The following is an 18225-nucleotide window of genomic DNA, read 5'->3' as shown; positions in this document are numbered from 1 at the left end:
CCCCAGGAGCACAGGATAATGGCCTTTCCCTGACTACCAGAGACTTAGACTCAACTTTACATGAAGAGCTGAAGCACAGGGACAGGCAGCAGAAAGGCAGAAAACAGTGGCACCGAATTCAATGCATGGGAGAACAGACCTGATGCACTGAAGCCAATTTTTGGTACTAAGGTCTTTAGCATCCCAAACTTAACATATGATGTAAGATAGCAACGAGGAGACAGGCTACTCTTGCCTCTGTATTTGGGAAACACTTCCTTGTTCAATCACTCATTCCAAAGGTCTCCAGACCATGGAGAACCCAGAGCTTTCACGTCAGGCTGTCAACCGCTTCTCTGGCTTCAGTCTGCACTGCCCAATGCTGCACTCCATCCCTAACCCAACTGCACAACCCATTGAATGTTGTCCACATTTAAAACTTCCTAAATATTGAGAAAAGATTTTTCCAGATACATTACAGAGATATTTGTGTAGTGAATGCTGCTCCTACTTTTTTCTCACTAGTTGAGAACCAGAGAACATATCTAGAGTCCAGAGGGAAAAATACTTTCCTAGCAGGAAAAATGCTGACATTAAATTAGATCTGTAAATCCTTTTGGTAGCTAACATTTACAAACACATAAGAGTTAAGTAAAGCAGATTGATTTTGCAAAGAACAGAAAGGGAGTCATCAGTATGGAACAAGAGAGCACAGAATCATAGAATCAGTCAGGGTTGGAAGGGACCACAAGGAGCATCTAGTTCCAACCCCCCTGCCATGCCCAGGGACATCCTACCCTAGAGCAGGCTGCACACAGCCTCAGCCAGCCTGGCCTTAAACACCTCCAGAGATGGGGCCTCAACCACCTCCCTGGGCAATCCATTCCAGGCTCTCAACACTCTCATGCTCAACAACTTCCTCCTCATGTCCAGCCTGAACCTCCCCACCTCCAGCTTCACTCCATTCCCCCCAGTCCTGTCACTCCCTGATAGACTAAAAAGTCCCTGCCCAGCTTTTTTGTAGCCCCCTTCAGATCCTCGAAGGCCACAAGAGGGTCACCTGGGAGCCTCCTCTTCTCCAGACTGAGCAGCCCCAACTCTTTCAGTCTGTGCTCACAGCAGAGCTGCTGCAGCCTCTGAGCATCCTCATGGCCCTTCTCTGGACACACTCCAGCACATCCACATCCTTCTTGTAATAGGGGCTCCAGAAGTGGATGCAGTACTCCAGGTGGGGTCTCAGCAGAGCAGAGGGGGAGAATCACCTCCCTCAACCTGCTGGCCACACTTCTCCTGATGCAGCCCAGGATCTGGTTGGCCCTCCGGGCTGCAAGTGCATGTTTGTACACGGAGGGAAGCATTATAAAAGTTCAGAGATTTCTGGGGAAAAAACATCCCTAAGTTTAAATCTAGAGTACCTACATTTTTCTTATTTTATTAGAGATGTAAAATTGTAGCTGCTGGGGCTTGAAAAGTAGACAATGACCTAATTCCTCATTTCCATTTCAGTGTTCCCCAGGTACCCTGCTCCTTCCATGAAACCACCAGTCCAATGATTGCCTCACTGTCAGGAAGAAAGGAAAAAACAACCAAAAAACCCACCTCCAAAGCATCATTTCCTAGTCACACTGGAAATCTTGCTCCTTTAATCACGGCCTGTCACTTGAAGAGAATTATACTTTTCTCCTTCCCCCATAAGAAAACAACCCAGCAAGAGCAAAAAAAAAAAAAACCCAAACCACTTCAAATTCAATTGCCCCAACTGTGGCAGATGACACAAAGAACCTTTTCTTCCTGGTAGTGATAATTAAATTCTATAGCTCATTGTTTTGTGGTTGTATGAGAGAGATAAAACGAATTTTACTCTTTTAGGAGGCTCTAATGAAAGCAGCAATAGGTTAAGAAAGGGTAGCTCATCACCTTCCCCCAGCTGCTCAGTAAGAAATAAAGAGGTTAAAGTTGGCACATGTTCACATGTAGCTTATTAAAATGGAATGCTTCTGGTTTCCCAGTCATTAGAAAATACATGAGCGGCACAGGAAGCAAATAAGGTTTTAGCTGCATTTTTATGATTTAATCTTAAAGGTCAGAATTCAAAGCAGGTCTGTACTGCTGCTGAGAGAAACATCTCTGAACCAGCTGAGCTCTGGCTTCCCAGCAACACAGCAGGAGTATGGGAATGACCAAATATTGCTCAGTCTGAGCTCCCCCAGGGGTACCTGGGAGGCATGAAAGATAAAGAAGGTAATTCTTGTTGCTTTCTTCTCCAAGTAACCCTAGTCACAAAGCACAGAGCAGCCTGACTACCACATGCCCACCAGGAAGAAAGCTTTTAAAGCACACTTCCACTCAGGTGCAGGCACCCTGAAGTTTTTCTCTCCACAGCACATGGCTTAGAGATGCAGTAATCTCATACAGACACCGTGTAACCACAGTGCATGGTGCTGTGCTTAAGCCACAGAGACAAGTACACAAGACTCCTCTGCTTAGGTGACTTCAGGACTAACCTCCATCTCAGTGCACAGAGAAAACCTGCTTGCTTCTACCTATCACAGGGAATAAGAAGGTGGATGCAAGGAAAGACCACAGCACAGGAAACCAGATGTAAGAAATTGTGGTTTGGAAACTTGGAAAGGGGGTGCTATTGACACACTCTCACTGCCCTGCTGAAATCTTAGCTTCAGTAGAAAGAAAAATTCAAATCAAAACACTGCCCTCTGCTCATAGGAACCTTCCTTAATAGGCCCTGCAATTCAGGCCTTGTGAAATACTAATGTCTTTAGAGGACCCTGCCCTGGTTCAACATTTAGTTATTAATACAAAGGAGATGTCTCCTATGGTAGAAAAGCATCTTTGAAACTGTCTCCTGAAGTAACACTGATGCAGTTTGTGCAGCACTTCTCTTAATAATGAGAAAAGAGGCAAATCCAAACTTCTTAGTTATAAAAAAGGTGTTAACATCTGTTTACTAATCCATAAATGTCTATTTCAAACTCATTATGTCTGATTTGAACAGAAAAGGCAATGAGGACTGTACAAAGCCAGCTTTCCAAATTTCTGGAGCAGGTGCTTACTTAGGAAAACAAAGGGGGAACCTATTGTGCCCACATTTTGGGTGACATAACCAACTGAGAGCAAACAGATCTATCTGCCCAGACTTCTGGACACAAATTCTGCCCTAGTGACTGGGTTGAATGTCTCCTAACAGAAGCACACTGACACAAGTCAAAACTACAAACCAGGGTTTATTTCTTTAATCAGGAAAGATTACTTGGAAGCTGAGATTTCTTGCTACTATTACACACCAGGCATAAAGCCAGCACCCCAGCTCCTAGATGAAATTTTACAGCTACTGTAGCCAACCAGGTTTTAAGAGATTTTGGACTGTTTGGGGAATTACCTGCATCCAAAATGCCTTGTGCCAGGATTGCTCCAAACTTCGCCATAACATCATCGTGCTTATCATTGATCACTTTGGAATAGAGCTGTCTGAACTGGCTGACCTGGACAGAAAAAAAGAAAAACAGAGGGAAGTTATAAAATTGACTGCAGGAGTCAAATATTCAGTCTTATATGGGAGCATCCTGGGTTTCTGCATCCTAAGGTGACATTTGTCTTGGAATCATAGAATCAGCCACGTTGGAAGAGACCTCCGAGATCATCCAGTCCAACCTAGCACCCAGCCCTAGCCAATCAACTAGACCATGGCACTAAGTGCCTCATCCAGGCTTTGCTTGAACACCTCAGAATAACAGATAAGTTAGGGTTGGAAGGGACCACAAGGACTATCTAGTTTCCACGCCCCTGTCATGTGCAGGGAACACTCTACCCTAGACCAGGTTGGCCAGAGCCTCATCCAGCCTGGCCTAAAACACCTCCAGGGATGGGGTCTCAACCACCTCCCTGGGCAGCCCATTCCAATGCCAATCACTCTCTCTGCCAGGAACTTCCTCCTAACATCCAGCCTAGACCTCCTCTGGCACAACTTGAGACTGTGTCCCCATGTTCTGTTGCTGATTGCCTGGGAGAAGAGACCAACCCCATCTGGCTACTTTTATGCATCCTAGGATGACATTTGCCTTTTCAATGGCTTTAGCCACTGGTGTTACAAGTCATTCCAATAACAGTTAATTACATATATTTGCCTACTTGAAGGTGCCCATATAGTGATTTAAAAATAAGTTGGGATGGACAAGAATTTCCAAACCACATTCTGCATGCCTTACAGGAATAGCCTGAGAGTCTCTAGAATGTCCCTGGAATAAAAGACCAACTGATGAGTTTGTAGCAAGGACTATTAGATGTTCTGAGGTCGATGGCACTGTACTTGATTAAATCTCCTCCAATTCCTACTGCTGAAAATCTCAAACCTATCCTGGTTTTCCTGCACAGCATTTCTGCTGTATTGTTAATGCCCCAAGAGGGCATCATCAGCACATTTTGCCACTGCACTACTACCTTCTAAGTGAAAATCAGTAATGATAATATTTAATAAAGTGACAGTTTATGCCATGGTATGTTCAACACAATATCCTAAGCACACTTTAGTAAGGGAAATAGCTAAATCTTGGCTTGTATTATTGTCATTGCTTCAAACAGCTTCATCTTTTATTAGTTCACAAACAGCTTCATCTTTTATTAGTGAAGAGACAGAATAGTATCACATCCAGAATATCTAAGGCTTGATCACAAACTACTATCTTTTAATACATGCAGTGGAGTCACAATATAGCTCAAGCAGTATCCCAGTCTGCAACCAGCCAAACCCTGGGAAGCTGGATCCCATCCACAGCATGCCTGGAAGGAGCTTTTCTGTCTCTTCCATAAATTAATTTTAATCCAGATATCCATGTGACATTTTGTTTTCTTTCCTTATTTTTCCCCCCTGTTATCACATTAAGTCTTCACTTGACACACTCAAAACTGAAGGAGCTCCTTTCAAAAAGGCTCCTTCCAAGATGTCTTAAACAAGGCTTCTCCCTACAAGTCCACTTTTATTGTGGTACCCAAAGTCCTCTTCCTACAATTGTGGCCACAAGCAAGAAGTCAAACTTCTAGCTCAAGGCAGCAGGGCCAGACACAGCCATCAGAGATACTGAGCAGTTCTTAGTGCTGCCAACGCAGTTAAACATTTCCAAGTATAAAACCCTAACACCACACAGCCCCCAGCCACTCTTCACATCTAAAAATCATGTGCCTCTCCAGGCACACAATGACATTTGCCCAGGGACAAGTGTCTGAAGAAAGGTCCTGCTCTTCAGCTCTGAAAGACACTTACTGCCTGCTGTGGGCAAAGAAGAAGACAAGCTCCAACACCACCACTTGAACGTCTCTTGCACAGCTTCTGATGCTTCCCTTGGCCAGTTATACCAGTCAAGGAAGTTTAAACATTGATTATAGCACTCAGAAGGTCGTTCTGGCTGTAACACCACACAGGCAACAGCCAGCACACTGTCAGTGAAGGACACTGCAAGCTCCAGAGCTGTGCTAAGGGTGCACAGCACTGAGTACCAGGAACAACCTCCACGAATGACTCCTAACACATGGCCCAGCTTGGGATGCCCTGGGGAATCTCAAAGTGCTTACAGAAACAGTTTTCACACCCAGGAAAAGAAAGAACCATACATACAACTGAGCCAGTGACATGAGAACTGTGCTGAGAATAACATTTTGTAGAACTGGGATTCATCAAGGTTAAAAAAGTATTAAAAGCGAATGAAGAGCTGACTGAGGAGACAAACTGCAGGGTTTCTCAGCAAAGCATGAGATCAGACTCCCCAGTAAATGCACATCAGAGCCATGAGGTAATGATGCAGCCAAGGCAATGCTAGCAATAAATTTCATTACATTTCACATGTGGAGTTTTGACCAGAGGCAGTAAGAAGTGAAGACTACCTTTGAGAAATTATGTTGGAAAGATAACAGAAGTTGCCTCTCCAACCCATGAGCATTTTAAGCAACAGCTGCAATGACACTTGGCAGCCCTACACTCTTAATGAATGGATTAAGACTGTGTCTTCTGCATGTGAACTCATCACACCACTTAAGATGCAGGTGTCCTAACAGAGCAGATGCTCTCTGGTCGATGACACTTTTCCTGCCTTCCCTGTTTCAGTCACTAACCCAACTATAGTACCTGTCCCCATGCCCTCAACTCCTTCAGCATTGATGGTATCTAATTTGATGATATTTAAACCAGCAAAAGACACTGCCATTCATACATGTAAATCATGACCTGTTAAACATGACTGTAGTAAAATGACTTCATTTGTTTCACTCAAATGGACAGTGTCACAACTGTAAAGCACCAGAGCAGTCAGCCACCTTTAAACAGAGGCAGCAAACAACACTTCTCTAGCAGAGGAGAAGGCATTTACTAAAACAGACAGGGGGAAACCAGCAGCTATTTCCATTTTTCAATGTAAGTCAGACCAGCAATTTGTGTGTTAATATTAGTTCTCTGGTCACCAATTCCCCTTTGCATTAAGAAGTTTTTTAGTTACTAGTCCTTTTCCCAAACCAAGATGGCTTAAATCTCCTTGCATTTGCTAAAGCTAAGAAGAAGCAGCAACATACATTTTCAGGGCAGTGACACAGACAGGTTTGTGCCAGGGAGATACTGTCCACACAACACAGGGTTGATGCTGGATATACTGACCAAATCCTGCTCTTATTTCACTTCATTTATGGTTTTTTTCCCATGCTTTCCTGATTTTTATTTATAGCAGCTTACACTAAGGCTTACACATTTAATATAAACAGTTTGCTTCTTACACCCAGCCTCTTGTGCGCTGGAAAAAATACCTTAGTTTGCATTTGTAGGCTGGAAGGGGGCCTTGTGCAGTGTCAAGGGCAACCACCTGCAGACTAGGTGAAACTAAGCCTTCAGGTATTACTGGGGGGACCAAAAGAGACATAGAAGCAACATGTAAAATCTATTCCTCTGGCTGGACTGTGCCTTTGTTCAGAGTACATAATTCCTGTGACTCTGGGCTCAGCTTTTGGGTTTGGAATATTGATAAAAGCAGATGGATGTTATAAAGCTTGTTGGGTGAGCTGTAATCTGGAACCTACACCATAATCAAATCTTCAGAGAATGAAACCCTGGGTGAGGCAAGAAGACACCCAGCAGAACCAACTAATGTGCATGCTGGTGGCTGAAGTCTGATGGAGCAGCACCCTTGGAAGAGAGGGCAGGAATGCCTTGCTTGGGGAAGGCGAGGCAGGGCTGGCAGGGGAAGTCACTCACCTCCCCTGGTCACGGTGCACCACCCTTTCCTTAACATGCCTTCTACTGCTCATTAGTCCAGACCAGCCAAACAAAGTACACAGGCAGTAAGACCTTCAAGAACCCACCAGCTGTAGTACCAGGACATTGTGCAGGGCAGGGAGCTAACCAGGACACCAACAACTGCAAGGGACTGAGAGATGGAGACTTGGCTGTTAGCATTGGGCAGATGGATTGCCACTTCTTCAGGCAGTACAGACAACTCAGAGCAGGAAAACAGCAGAGGGCAGGCATTCAGTGAAGAAACACTGAACATATTAAGAAGACAGAGACCTTATACCTTCTACTCAGACAAACTGCGCGGTGCCCTATCAGGAACAAATGCTGCATGCCTGTTTGTTGAGACATGGGCCACTGCCAACCCTGGAAAATGTACTGAGCAAATGTGCTCTTTCCAAAGTTTAACATCACTGGAAGTGAAACAGTTCTCTGAAAGGCTGGAAGAGTACCCTCCTGGCCTGAGGGATGAGGCAAACTCAGGTCAAAGGATGGTCTCAACGTCTGAATGCATGGCAGGCCTGTGTGCTTGTTCAGGCACATCCTTCACAGGAATGGGACTTTTGACTGGATCAGGTCCCAGCTGAAAACTTTCCTTGCTGCTGGAGAAAGCCTGCTTTGGATGCTCTCCTGTAGCAGCTCAGAAAGGTGGAGTCCAAACATGAAACCATCACTCCATATCTTTGAAGAGAGCAAGAGTAGCACAACCAAAAGCTCAGCTCCACCTTTGCTGTTGGGGCACTCACCTCCTACGGAATGGAGCAAGATGCCAGCGGACAGAAATTTATTAAGCTGTTGAAGCAAAACCTGCCAGTTTGTCTAGCAGAGCCCTTTAATCTACTACTATTTTTCCTTCAAATCACAGCAACAAGCACATTCCAAACAACTGAACAGCATTATTTAATATGCCATGAAACCCACAAGGCTCTGATTCTCCCTTGAAATCTTCAAGCACTTTAAAACTATTTTATAGCATTTGGAAATGCTCTCAAAAAAGTTATTTGGGTAACTTTCAGCAGGAACACTAACATGTAGGCAGTGACTCATTTCATCTTTACTAACAATACACATACACCATTCTCATCATTAATGCTGACCAAAACGACCTGCCACTGATTTCAAACGAAGCCAAATGCAGAACCTTGGAAACACTGAGGGAACAACACGGGTTTTAAGACTTAAGAATGATACAGTACCACTTAAAACCACTGCAGCACCATTTCCTACCCCAAGGGGCTGTCAGTTCTCAGGTTCTTGATCACTCCTCCCCAACCAGCCAACATTCATGCACACAAAGCCCATGAGATTGTTAGGAGTAAGACTTAATGAACAACTAAGGGAAACTGTGGCACGTGATGTGCATTGTGGTTTTTGCAATTGCAGGTTGCAAAGAACAAGAATATCAGGAATGTTTTCAATAAAAGAGGTTTTAAACTGTTTTCATGTTCTATCATCTTCAAAAGCTGAAGTAATTCTGCATACACATGCTCTCTTAATGATCACACAGTACACAGAATCATAGAATCAACCAGGTTGGAAAAGACCTCCAAAATCAGCCAGTCCAACCTAGCACCCAGCCCTAGCCACTCAACTAGACCATGGCACTAAGTGCCTCATCCAGGCTTTTCCTCAACACCTTCAGGGATGGTGACTCCACCACCTCCCTGGGCAGCCCATTCCAATGCCAATCACTCTCTCTGTGAAGAACTTCCTCCTAACATCCAGCCTAGACCTCCCCTGGCACAACTGGAGACTGTGTCCCCTTGTTCTGTTGCTGGTTGTCTGGGAGAAGAGACCAACCCCACCTGGCTACAACCTCCCTTCAGGTAGTAGTAGACAGCAATGAGGTCACCCCTGAGCTTCTATTAGAAGCATCTAATAGATATATGAAGGAACGTGAAGGTGCTAGTAGAATAGAGCAGAAATCATTCAGGCACCCTAACAAGATGGAGCATTTCATCTAAATCTAGTCCTGGTTTATTCACAACATTTTAAAGCTAATAAGCCAAGAAGAGCAGAGGAGGGTGGAGGAAAATCCTTGACATTATTTATTACTTTCTAATTCTTGCCTAGGTGATTACCCTACCAGAAAACCAGAAAAAAGCAAATTTAATTCAAGATGCTAGACATGCAGTTTGTCTCCAAAATTGCTGTCTTAATTGCCCTGCAGGTCACAAATACATAATGGAGTTGCCATTGATCTCTCCTACAATGATCTCATCACATCTATAATTTAGGATTCCATTTCACAAAATGAACTTGTTATCGCTCTCCGTCCTCCACTAATAAGGTTCTTAAGCACATCAACAGAGCTCAGGAAAAAAACATGCTGGCTGCACATGCAGGAATTGTGTTGCAACTCCAAAGGGACCAAATCAGCTTTTCACAAGATTTCATGTTCATAATGGCAATTCTTTACTTAAAGCTTAAAGTTGTTAAATTGTTTGTTTAAATAAAGAGTGAGGACAACAAAGACAAATAGAAATGAAAAAGGATTCATTCTCTCACAACAAAAATGGCTTCTTTTAAACCAAAATAATTTGATTCTTAGAACTGTTTACTGCTGGCATTTCAGCATTGCAATGCTCAATACTCACAGATCCACAGATTGCACTGGGTTGGAGGGACTGTCAAAGGCCATACTGCACAACCCCCCCTGCAATAAGCAGGGACACATCCAACTACATCAGGCTGCATGCAGCTGCCTTCAGTCTGAGCTTGTTTCCAGGGACTGGGCCTCAATCACATCCCTTGGCAACTGGAATATTTCACCACTCTCATTGTGAAGAACTTCTTCCTTATGTCCAACCTAAAGCTACCCTGCTCCAGTTTCTAACCATTGCCCCTTGTTCTGTCACTACAAGTCCTACACAACAGCCTTCCTGTAGGTCCCTTTCAGATACTGAAATGTAACTATGAGGACACCCCAGAGCCTTTTCTTTTCCAGGCTGAGCAGCCCAAATTCTTTCAGCCTGTTTTCATAGCAGAGGTGCTGCAGCCCTCTGATCATCTTCGTGGCCCTCTTCTGGACCTGCTCTGGCAGGTCTATGTCTCTCTTGTGTTGGGGGGCCCCAGAGCTGGACACAGTACTGCAGGCAAGGTCTCACCAGAGCAGAGTAGAGGGCTGGAATCACCTCTGTTGACCTGCTGGCCACTTCTTCTGATGCAGCTCAGAATGCCATTGGTCTCGAGATCCTGAAGTTGTATTCTTTCTGAAGAATCTAAGCCTATTCAAGGAAGGTTGTTTGCTGCCATGTTTGGCCCAAATTATCACAAGAGCATTCAAAGTCTTTCTAACCCAATGTGCTAGTTTGAGCCTAGCTAGAATGTTTTGGTGAGAAGAATTAGATTACAGGCTGTGAAAAGGAAACAGTGGTGATGTCTGCTTCACTCATAGGCTTGCTGAGATGTATAAGAACAAGAACACAAACATAGATAATGGAGATGCTCTCTGGGCTTTGTGGGCTGCACTTCTCTCTCTAACCTAACCTGTTGTCTTTGTGACTAAGCCACCTGCTGGCCGACCCTCCATAGTACTTCAAACATAAGGCAAGATCTTGGGTAAGGTTGAGGGGTGGGAGGAAGGTGGAAGGGTGGTTGAGAGCCCCTCCTGGGGACTCAGGTTTCTGAGAGGGCTGTTGTGTTTCTGTATCACCTTTTAACTTGTATATTTCTGTATATAACTGAATATATTATAAATACCTGCTTGTATATTGTGCTAAGTTGTAGATATAAAACTTCATTCAATTTCCAGAGCTGCTGAGTCTAGTCTGGGTGATTTTCCAAAGTGTGAGGGGGCAGGGAACACCCAAACTCACAAACAAAAGGTTTACCAAAACCAAAAATTCCAGAACACACATCAAATGAAAAGTAATGACAGGAAGGTGTTCAGACTACATGTGATTATTAAAATCACCATCTCTCCCACGAAAGCATGACAAAATATTTAGCAGCAGTGAGATGGTGCCAAAGTAAAATGTAGTTAGTCTGTGACTGCATTGGGACCACATGTATAGCTTGTGGGACATGAAATGCATCCTGCTATTCTGGCCAGCAACTTATCCAGCAATATAAAAACTCACATACATGAAGTTAGATACTTTGGCACACAGTGCACCACTGTGCCACTCAGGAATCTAATCAGATCAAAATATGTCACTGCCATCCAAAAATGGTTCATTTTCTGAACTCCACCCTTTCACATCAGAGTAAAGTAACTTTTCTTTAGACTGGCAGAGCACTCAAAGAAATGTTCCCATGAATAATGAATAACTTAATTGGCAGCATATTCCTCAAAATATTCCTCTTACTTCTAAGCACTAAATTATGATGTTTACAACTGATTTTTGGGGTGTTCCACTCAACTACAACTTTCATAGTCTTCAAAACAAGTGCAACTTCTATATTCTCTGTTTAAGTTTGCAGAATATTTCAGGGATTATTTATGAGTTTATAATCTGTGGTTTAATTGGGGGGTTGTTTATTTTTCAGTATCTCCTGTGCTTGTATGAGTGGGTAATGAGTTGTCTTCTGTACCTATGATATGTAATACCATGCAAAGAGTCTGGCATGAAGCTTTTTCAGTTCCTCTCCCCATTTTTGAGCAAGTCACTGGAGCCCAAACTACACATCTCATTCTGTATTTGCTAGGCAACTATTTCAACCACTCATTTAACCAGGGTAGGTATTACACCTACCTCTGAAGTAAAGATTACCATGCCTCTTTGGGGAAAGAGATCCAGCTTTATAACACACCTCAATCTGTATTTTTGCTAGCTGCCCTCCTGTCTGCAGTTCTTAGGACACACAGATTCTTTCACTTAGCATCTCAAAAAGACAGAAAGTGCAAAAGACAGACTCAGAAACTAACACTCAGATGTCTGAATGATTCAGAGCAGCCTGCAATTCCTGTCCCAAGAGGATTGGGATGCTTTGTAATCTAAAATGGCTTTATTCTTAGTATGTCCTTTCACAGAAGGAAATAACATGCACATTTCTTACAGGTGGGAAGCTGAGGAGAGCTATACTATTTGACCAACATTACAGGAGTGCTGAATGATTAAACTTGATCTCCTATATTGAGGGCTACCATGCCAAATACCTGACCAAGGAGGAAACAATAAAAACATGAAGTAGTTTCTTTCTGTGGAAAGATAAAGATAATTCAGCTCCATATTACACAGACTTTGTATCTTGGAAGACACATAGTGCCATGGTATAGTTGAGTGGCTAGGGCTGGGTGCTAGGTTGGACTGGCTGATCTTGGAGGTCTCTTCCAACCTGGTTGAGTCTATGATTCTATTCTATGATTCTAAGATGAGGGAATCTAACAGAACTCTAATGTTTGCCACTGGCTTATTCTGTTGAACTACAATTCTTATAGTACAAACACTGCTCCCAGTTTCTGCTTGGTGAAAACTGTTGTGGTTTTTAATTTTTTATTTGTTTTGGTTTTGTTGTTTTAAATAATTCAAAGGAACAAAGTGTCAGCCAGCAAATCTTCATGTTCCCTAGCCTGAAAATACCCAAGCACCTGTATTTGTAGATTTCCTTTGCTGACTTTCCCAAATAAAACTTTCCACTGTATGAAGATTTTTTTCCCCCTCCCCACCCAAGTGCAGTTAAAAAGTGACTGGGTTTAATCACTGTTCGATTTCTGAAATGACATCCATAAAAGCAACCTATCTGTGGCAGATGATTAACAAAGGACCAGCTACTGCTCCACCTTGGTGCTCACTAAAGCAGATGAAATGTGGAACCTCGGAGCTTCTGTTCCTGTAGACTTTTAGTCTGTACAAATGTTTGCATATCATCATCTGTCACATATTCACAGAGCAAACTATTTTTAAAAGCTAACCAGCATATGCAATCCTTTCTGCTTTCTGAGCAAAACCAAAAACTCCGTTAAAAAATGTATTTGCTATAATGCCTGGAAGCCAGTTCTGAGACAACAGAAACACTCTCATCTGCAAAGTGTAGGACTAGCTACAGAAAAAACAGGGCTGTACTCAGCACTGGTCAGGCCACACCTTGAGTACTGTGCCCAGTTCTGGGCTCCTCAATTCAAGAGGGATGTTGAGGTGCTGGAATATGTCCAGAGAAGGGCAACAAAGCTGGTGAGGGGCCTGGAACACAAACTCTGTGAGGAGAGGCTGAGGGAGCTGGGGTTGTTTAGCCTGGAGAAGAGGAGGCTCAGGGCTGACCTCATTGCTGTCTACAATTACCTGAAGGTAGGTTGTAGCCAGGTTGGGGTTGGTCTCTTCTCCCAGGCAACCAGCAACAGAACAAGGGGACACAGTCTCAAGTTGTGCCAGGGGAGATCTAGGCTGGATGTTAAGAGGAAGGTGTTGGCAGAGAGAGTAATTGGCATTGGAATGGGCTGCCCAGGGAGGTGGTGGAGTCACCATCCCTGGAGGTGTTGAAGAAAAGCATGGATGAGGCACTTAGTGCCATGGTCTGGTTGACTGGCTAGGGCTGGGCGCTAGGTTGGCCTGGATGATCTTGGAGGTCTCTTCCAACCTGGTTGATTCTATGATTCGTAACAGTGCTTCCCTGCAGGGTGATCACATCCAAGACTATTATTATCATCAGAAACAACCTCTTTATGCCTGGAAGCATTCCAGGATGGTCTGGTACAGGTGATCCTGGCTCTGGCAAGGCGGTTGGACTAGATGATCTTTTGAGGTCCCTTCCAGCCCCTAACATTCCCTGATTCTGGGCTTACAGTGTTCACATAAATTGTGCATGGAGGCTTTAGTATGTGTTAGTGGAAGACAGTCACTTTCATATCACAACAAGGTGCTTTTAGACCATTTGAGAAAAACCAATTACTGTTGTAACAGCAAGAGTTACAGTAAAGTCTATCAGGCATGTTTCAATTAGTGCACATTGCTCCCCTATTCCAAGTGCATGCTCTGACCCACACAGGAGCTTCCTGCTGTGTATTCAGCTCTGTCTCTTTACAAGGCACATACATGTGCAGCACCAAGCACTCAGGATTTGAAGTCCCAGACTATTCTTCTTCCACATAGCAAGCCAGTATGTAAGGTAAGCCACATTACCTTTGGGCAGGTAATCTCAGTCTGCTGGATCATGATAAGTGCAGATGCAATCAGAGCTCCTTGACGTACATAGTTGACAGGATCATTTGTCATTGGCTCAAGCAAATTAATTGCTTCCTAAAAAAACAAAACCCAACACCATTAAATAAGCAGTCAGAAAGTTAATACTATTATTTTTAGTATACTAGAATTCAGTACCCTAATGGAAGGTGATCAGATTTATGCTATCAGATATACTTTCAAATATATTTTACTTGTTGTAAGTAAATGAAGCAGAAATCTGTATTTCTGTGAATTTTCATTTAAAAATCAGGAAGAAAATACAGACCACAATAACCAAGAGATGGATGGAACAAGAGGAAATGGGGCAACAGATAAACAATTGTTGCAATCAACAGATGTGTCCATAGAATCATAGAATCAACCAGGTTGGAAGAGACCTCCAAGATCATCCAGTCCAACCTATCCAGTCAACTAGACCATGACACCAAGTGCCTCATCCAGGCTTTTCTTGAACACCCCCAAGTTTTTTTGTAGGTTCCCTTCAGGGGAGCCTCTGGGAGCTCTGACTCCCAGGAGTCACCTGGGAGCCTCCTCTTCTCCAGACTGAACAGCCCCAACTCTTTCAGTCTGTCCTCCTAAGAGAGGCGCTTCAGCCCTCTGGTCATCCTCATGGCCCTCCTCTGGATACGCCCCAGCACATCCACGTCACTTACTGCTCTACTTCAGCTGCCTAGCAGTGTACACATGCAAGAAAGCTTAGCTCTGTGTGTGACATTTCTGCACAAATATCTCTGTGGCACGAGAAAGCAGAAACAGTTTTGGGTGACAGATGCTTCTGGTCCTCACCTTGTTTCCAGTGCCTGCACAGCAGATACCCAAAGCCATTGCAGCTCCGTAACGCACATGGGGATTGTAGCTCTCTGACAACAAAGAAACCACACTTGGACACTGTTCAGGAGTCCTAAAGAAAGGCAAAAAATGGGAATGTTACTTATTATTATTGTTCTTTCAAATGTAAGACTCTCTTCATACTAGAAAATTTTCAGTTGTCCCTCCATGCCGTATGATTTCCATTTCTCAGTGTACCCAGAGGTGTTACAAATGGACTAAGAAGAAAACAGAGAACTGCACAAATGAATAAATTCTCCTACTGCTGCAGAGATCATGCACAGTTCCCACAACTAAACCCTTCTTTTTTACATATTTTGACATACCTTCTGCCTTTATAAAATTACATATCAGAATGACATATCCATTGAGATCAAGGTCTTTTCACTAGCAAGAGCTTACTCCCCATGGGACACAGTATTAAATCTCCCATCAGCAGACATAAAACCCAACTCCATATTCAATCAAGCCTCAAGGTTGGTGGGTCCCAAACTCCTTTTCATAATCACTGCTCCTGTCAGTAACTCCTCATCCCCACCTACTGCTGTAAATCAAATAATGTGAGGAAATTCTGACACAACTCACATTTGCAATCAGTCTATCAGTAATGCCTACTGTTGCCTCCTTATAATATTATGCTGTGATTTTGCTGCCTTTTAAGAGATCTGAAATGGGAGTACATGCTCCACATCTCACTAGCTGGGAACCACTGTCCCCAAGTCATTACATCAAGAGAAGTTCCAGCCCATTGCTGGGGGAGATGAAAGGGAACCCTTCATTTACTATAGCAAGAAGTACATGTTGTTAATGCAAAGAGTCTTGTGAATATTGAGTACTTGTGACTAATTCACTTCTAGGTGTGGATATATTTCTTTTTCTCCTGTCTCTCTACTCATGTTCATCACTCTATTAATTGTTGTGCCACACAAACCACTACTTAATATTATACATTACTAATTTCAGCTTTTCTAATGAAGCAAAGGCAAATCTGTCTGGTAAAATAAGCATCTCTGCATCAGCCAAGTCTTCATTCTGAACTCAGAGGCATCACAAGCACATCCATTCAATCTAATCTCTTACACTACCCAGTTTCCTGACACCATGAACAAAGGAGCAATGCAGGAATGTGGTTGGCAAGTACACAGCTCATGAAAATGAAAGATGAGAAACTATCAACTGTATGTGATTTAATTATGCCTGTTTTCAAAGTCCACATCATCTAGTTATCTACTTTATCTCACTGCCTTGCAGCCTAGACTAGCTTTTTAATGGTCACATTCAAAAGCTCCAAACAGTTTTAAAAGTAAATTACTTTGACTGTAAACTGATCTCAGACTGAAATGTACAAAAGAAGAGTCAGGCACACTTTAGTTCTAGCTTCTCTTCTTACATGTGTTATACTGAAACAAAGAGGTTGGCAGCAGTATCTGCTGTACACAGGAACTACAGCATCACTAGGAACTTTAAATGTCTCCTAAAGCACTCAACAACTCAGGAGGGAGAGAAACCATTACAGAGTGTGCTCCAACATTGATTTTCTTTAAATGAATACCCAAATTATAGAAAATAGAAATAAAAAAGATCTTGAGCAATAAACTAGTTCACTCTCTTCTTTGGTTGTGATTGTGGAGAGAAGATGTGTCATATAACCACACACTCCTACTTCAGTTACACTCTATACACAAATTCAGTTAGTTTCTACCCTATTACTTCTTACCATTTCAACACTTTCCCATAGTCTCCTCTGATAACTAGAGTCCTTTACACTATTCTCTCCTGCTCCAGTTGATCACATACAGGCAACACCACCACAAAGGCTCCAGTCCTCTTTCAGCACTGTTGAGGGGACCTGAAGGCATCCAGGTTCAGAGGCTATTTGACCCCTCAGCAGCAACAGCAGAAAGATTTCCTATCCCTTCCCTGCTTCCAGTAGTTTTCTTTCTTTATGAGTTGTGCAATAAAACATCTGCATGGGCAAACAATCCCTTCTGCTACTACCACCACCTCACCAAAAATCTCCCTCCAAACAGCAACAAAACCCCCAACAAAACACAAAGAGGAAGAGAGGAGCAAACACAAAGCTGCAGGGAACTGCTGCCTCTAAGAGGCAGCCATGATGATAAATGTTAAGAAAGAGGAAAGAGGTGGGAAAAGGAATGATTCTGTCCTGCAAGCAAGCAGCAGAAGTGAAGGTTATAAACTAAAAGGCACATTTAGAACTACCTGACAGTCTCTTGCTCAAATAACAGCCTGGATGCTGACAATGTGAGTTTTCTTTTTAAAACAAGCTGATGCAGAAACCAGGAGTCACAAATCCCATCATAAATGAGCACAAGGATTCAGCTGCACAGAAGACTCCAGCTCTTGCACAATGACTCTTAACACCTTTGTGTTTGCTTTACTTCAGCAAATGTTAAACAGGCAGATTGTGAGCTAAAGAAGAGAAAAACATCTTCTGGCAAAAATAGGATTACACGCTTTGAAGCATTAATCATTAAATTGGACCCATCTTTGTGTCTGCAGGCTCAGAACTTCCAACATTATTTCTAATATAAAAATCAGAATTAATGTATGCTAATTGAACATGCAATCTTTAGCCAGATTTACATTATTTTAAATGCTTTCACCTCAAATCCATTCATAAAACAGTCAAATGTTCCAATAGAGGGCTTCCCATAAACCTACTTTGGGAATTAAAGCTACATCATGGGACCTCAGTAATGCAGTCTTCTTGAACCTGCACTCTTCACAAAGTGTATAACCTAACAGAGGATGAACCATGAGGGCTGAGGAAGTGAGTGAGTCTTGGAAAAATGCTTATCAGAGGAACAGGTATTCAGAATACAGGATCACTGTTGGCATTGGTGCTAAAGCAGTAACATTTGCTTGCCTGTTTTATTGCTGAGATGCTTTCCAAAGTCCTGCACACTCTTGCCAAAGGTTACTGCATATAAACCCAAAGCCAACTTAATAAATTTCATAAACCACAAAACAATTCTGTTCAGTGATCAA

At 43.0% G+C, this 18225-nt stretch overlaps 1 protein-coding gene across 1 annotated transcript in view; it reads right to left on the bottom strand.

The window, feature by feature from the left end:
* Positions 1-18225, bottom strand: part of PSMD1 (proteasome 26S subunit, non-ATPase 1) — a 74987-nt gene that overhangs the window by 12596 nt on the left and 44166 nt on the right. Inside the window, exons 17-19 of the mRNA XM_064164827.1 lie at positions 15172-15286; positions 14323-14439; positions 3377-3479 (exon numbers count right to left, since the gene is read on the bottom strand). Coding sequence (XP_064020897.1) covers positions 3377-3479; positions 14323-14439; positions 15172-15286 — 335 coding nt within the window. The remainder of the gene's footprint in view (positions 1-3376; positions 3480-14322; positions 14440-15171; positions 15287-18225) is intronic.

Source organism: Pogoniulus pusillus, chromosome 26, assembly GCF_015220805.1.
Source record: "Pogoniulus pusillus isolate bPogPus1 chromosome 26, bPogPus1.pri, whole genome shotgun sequence".
Lineage (NCBI taxonomy): Eukaryota > Metazoa > Chordata > Aves > Piciformes > Lybiidae > Pogoniulus > Pogoniulus pusillus.
This window is presented reverse-complemented; position numbering and strand designations above follow the sequence as displayed.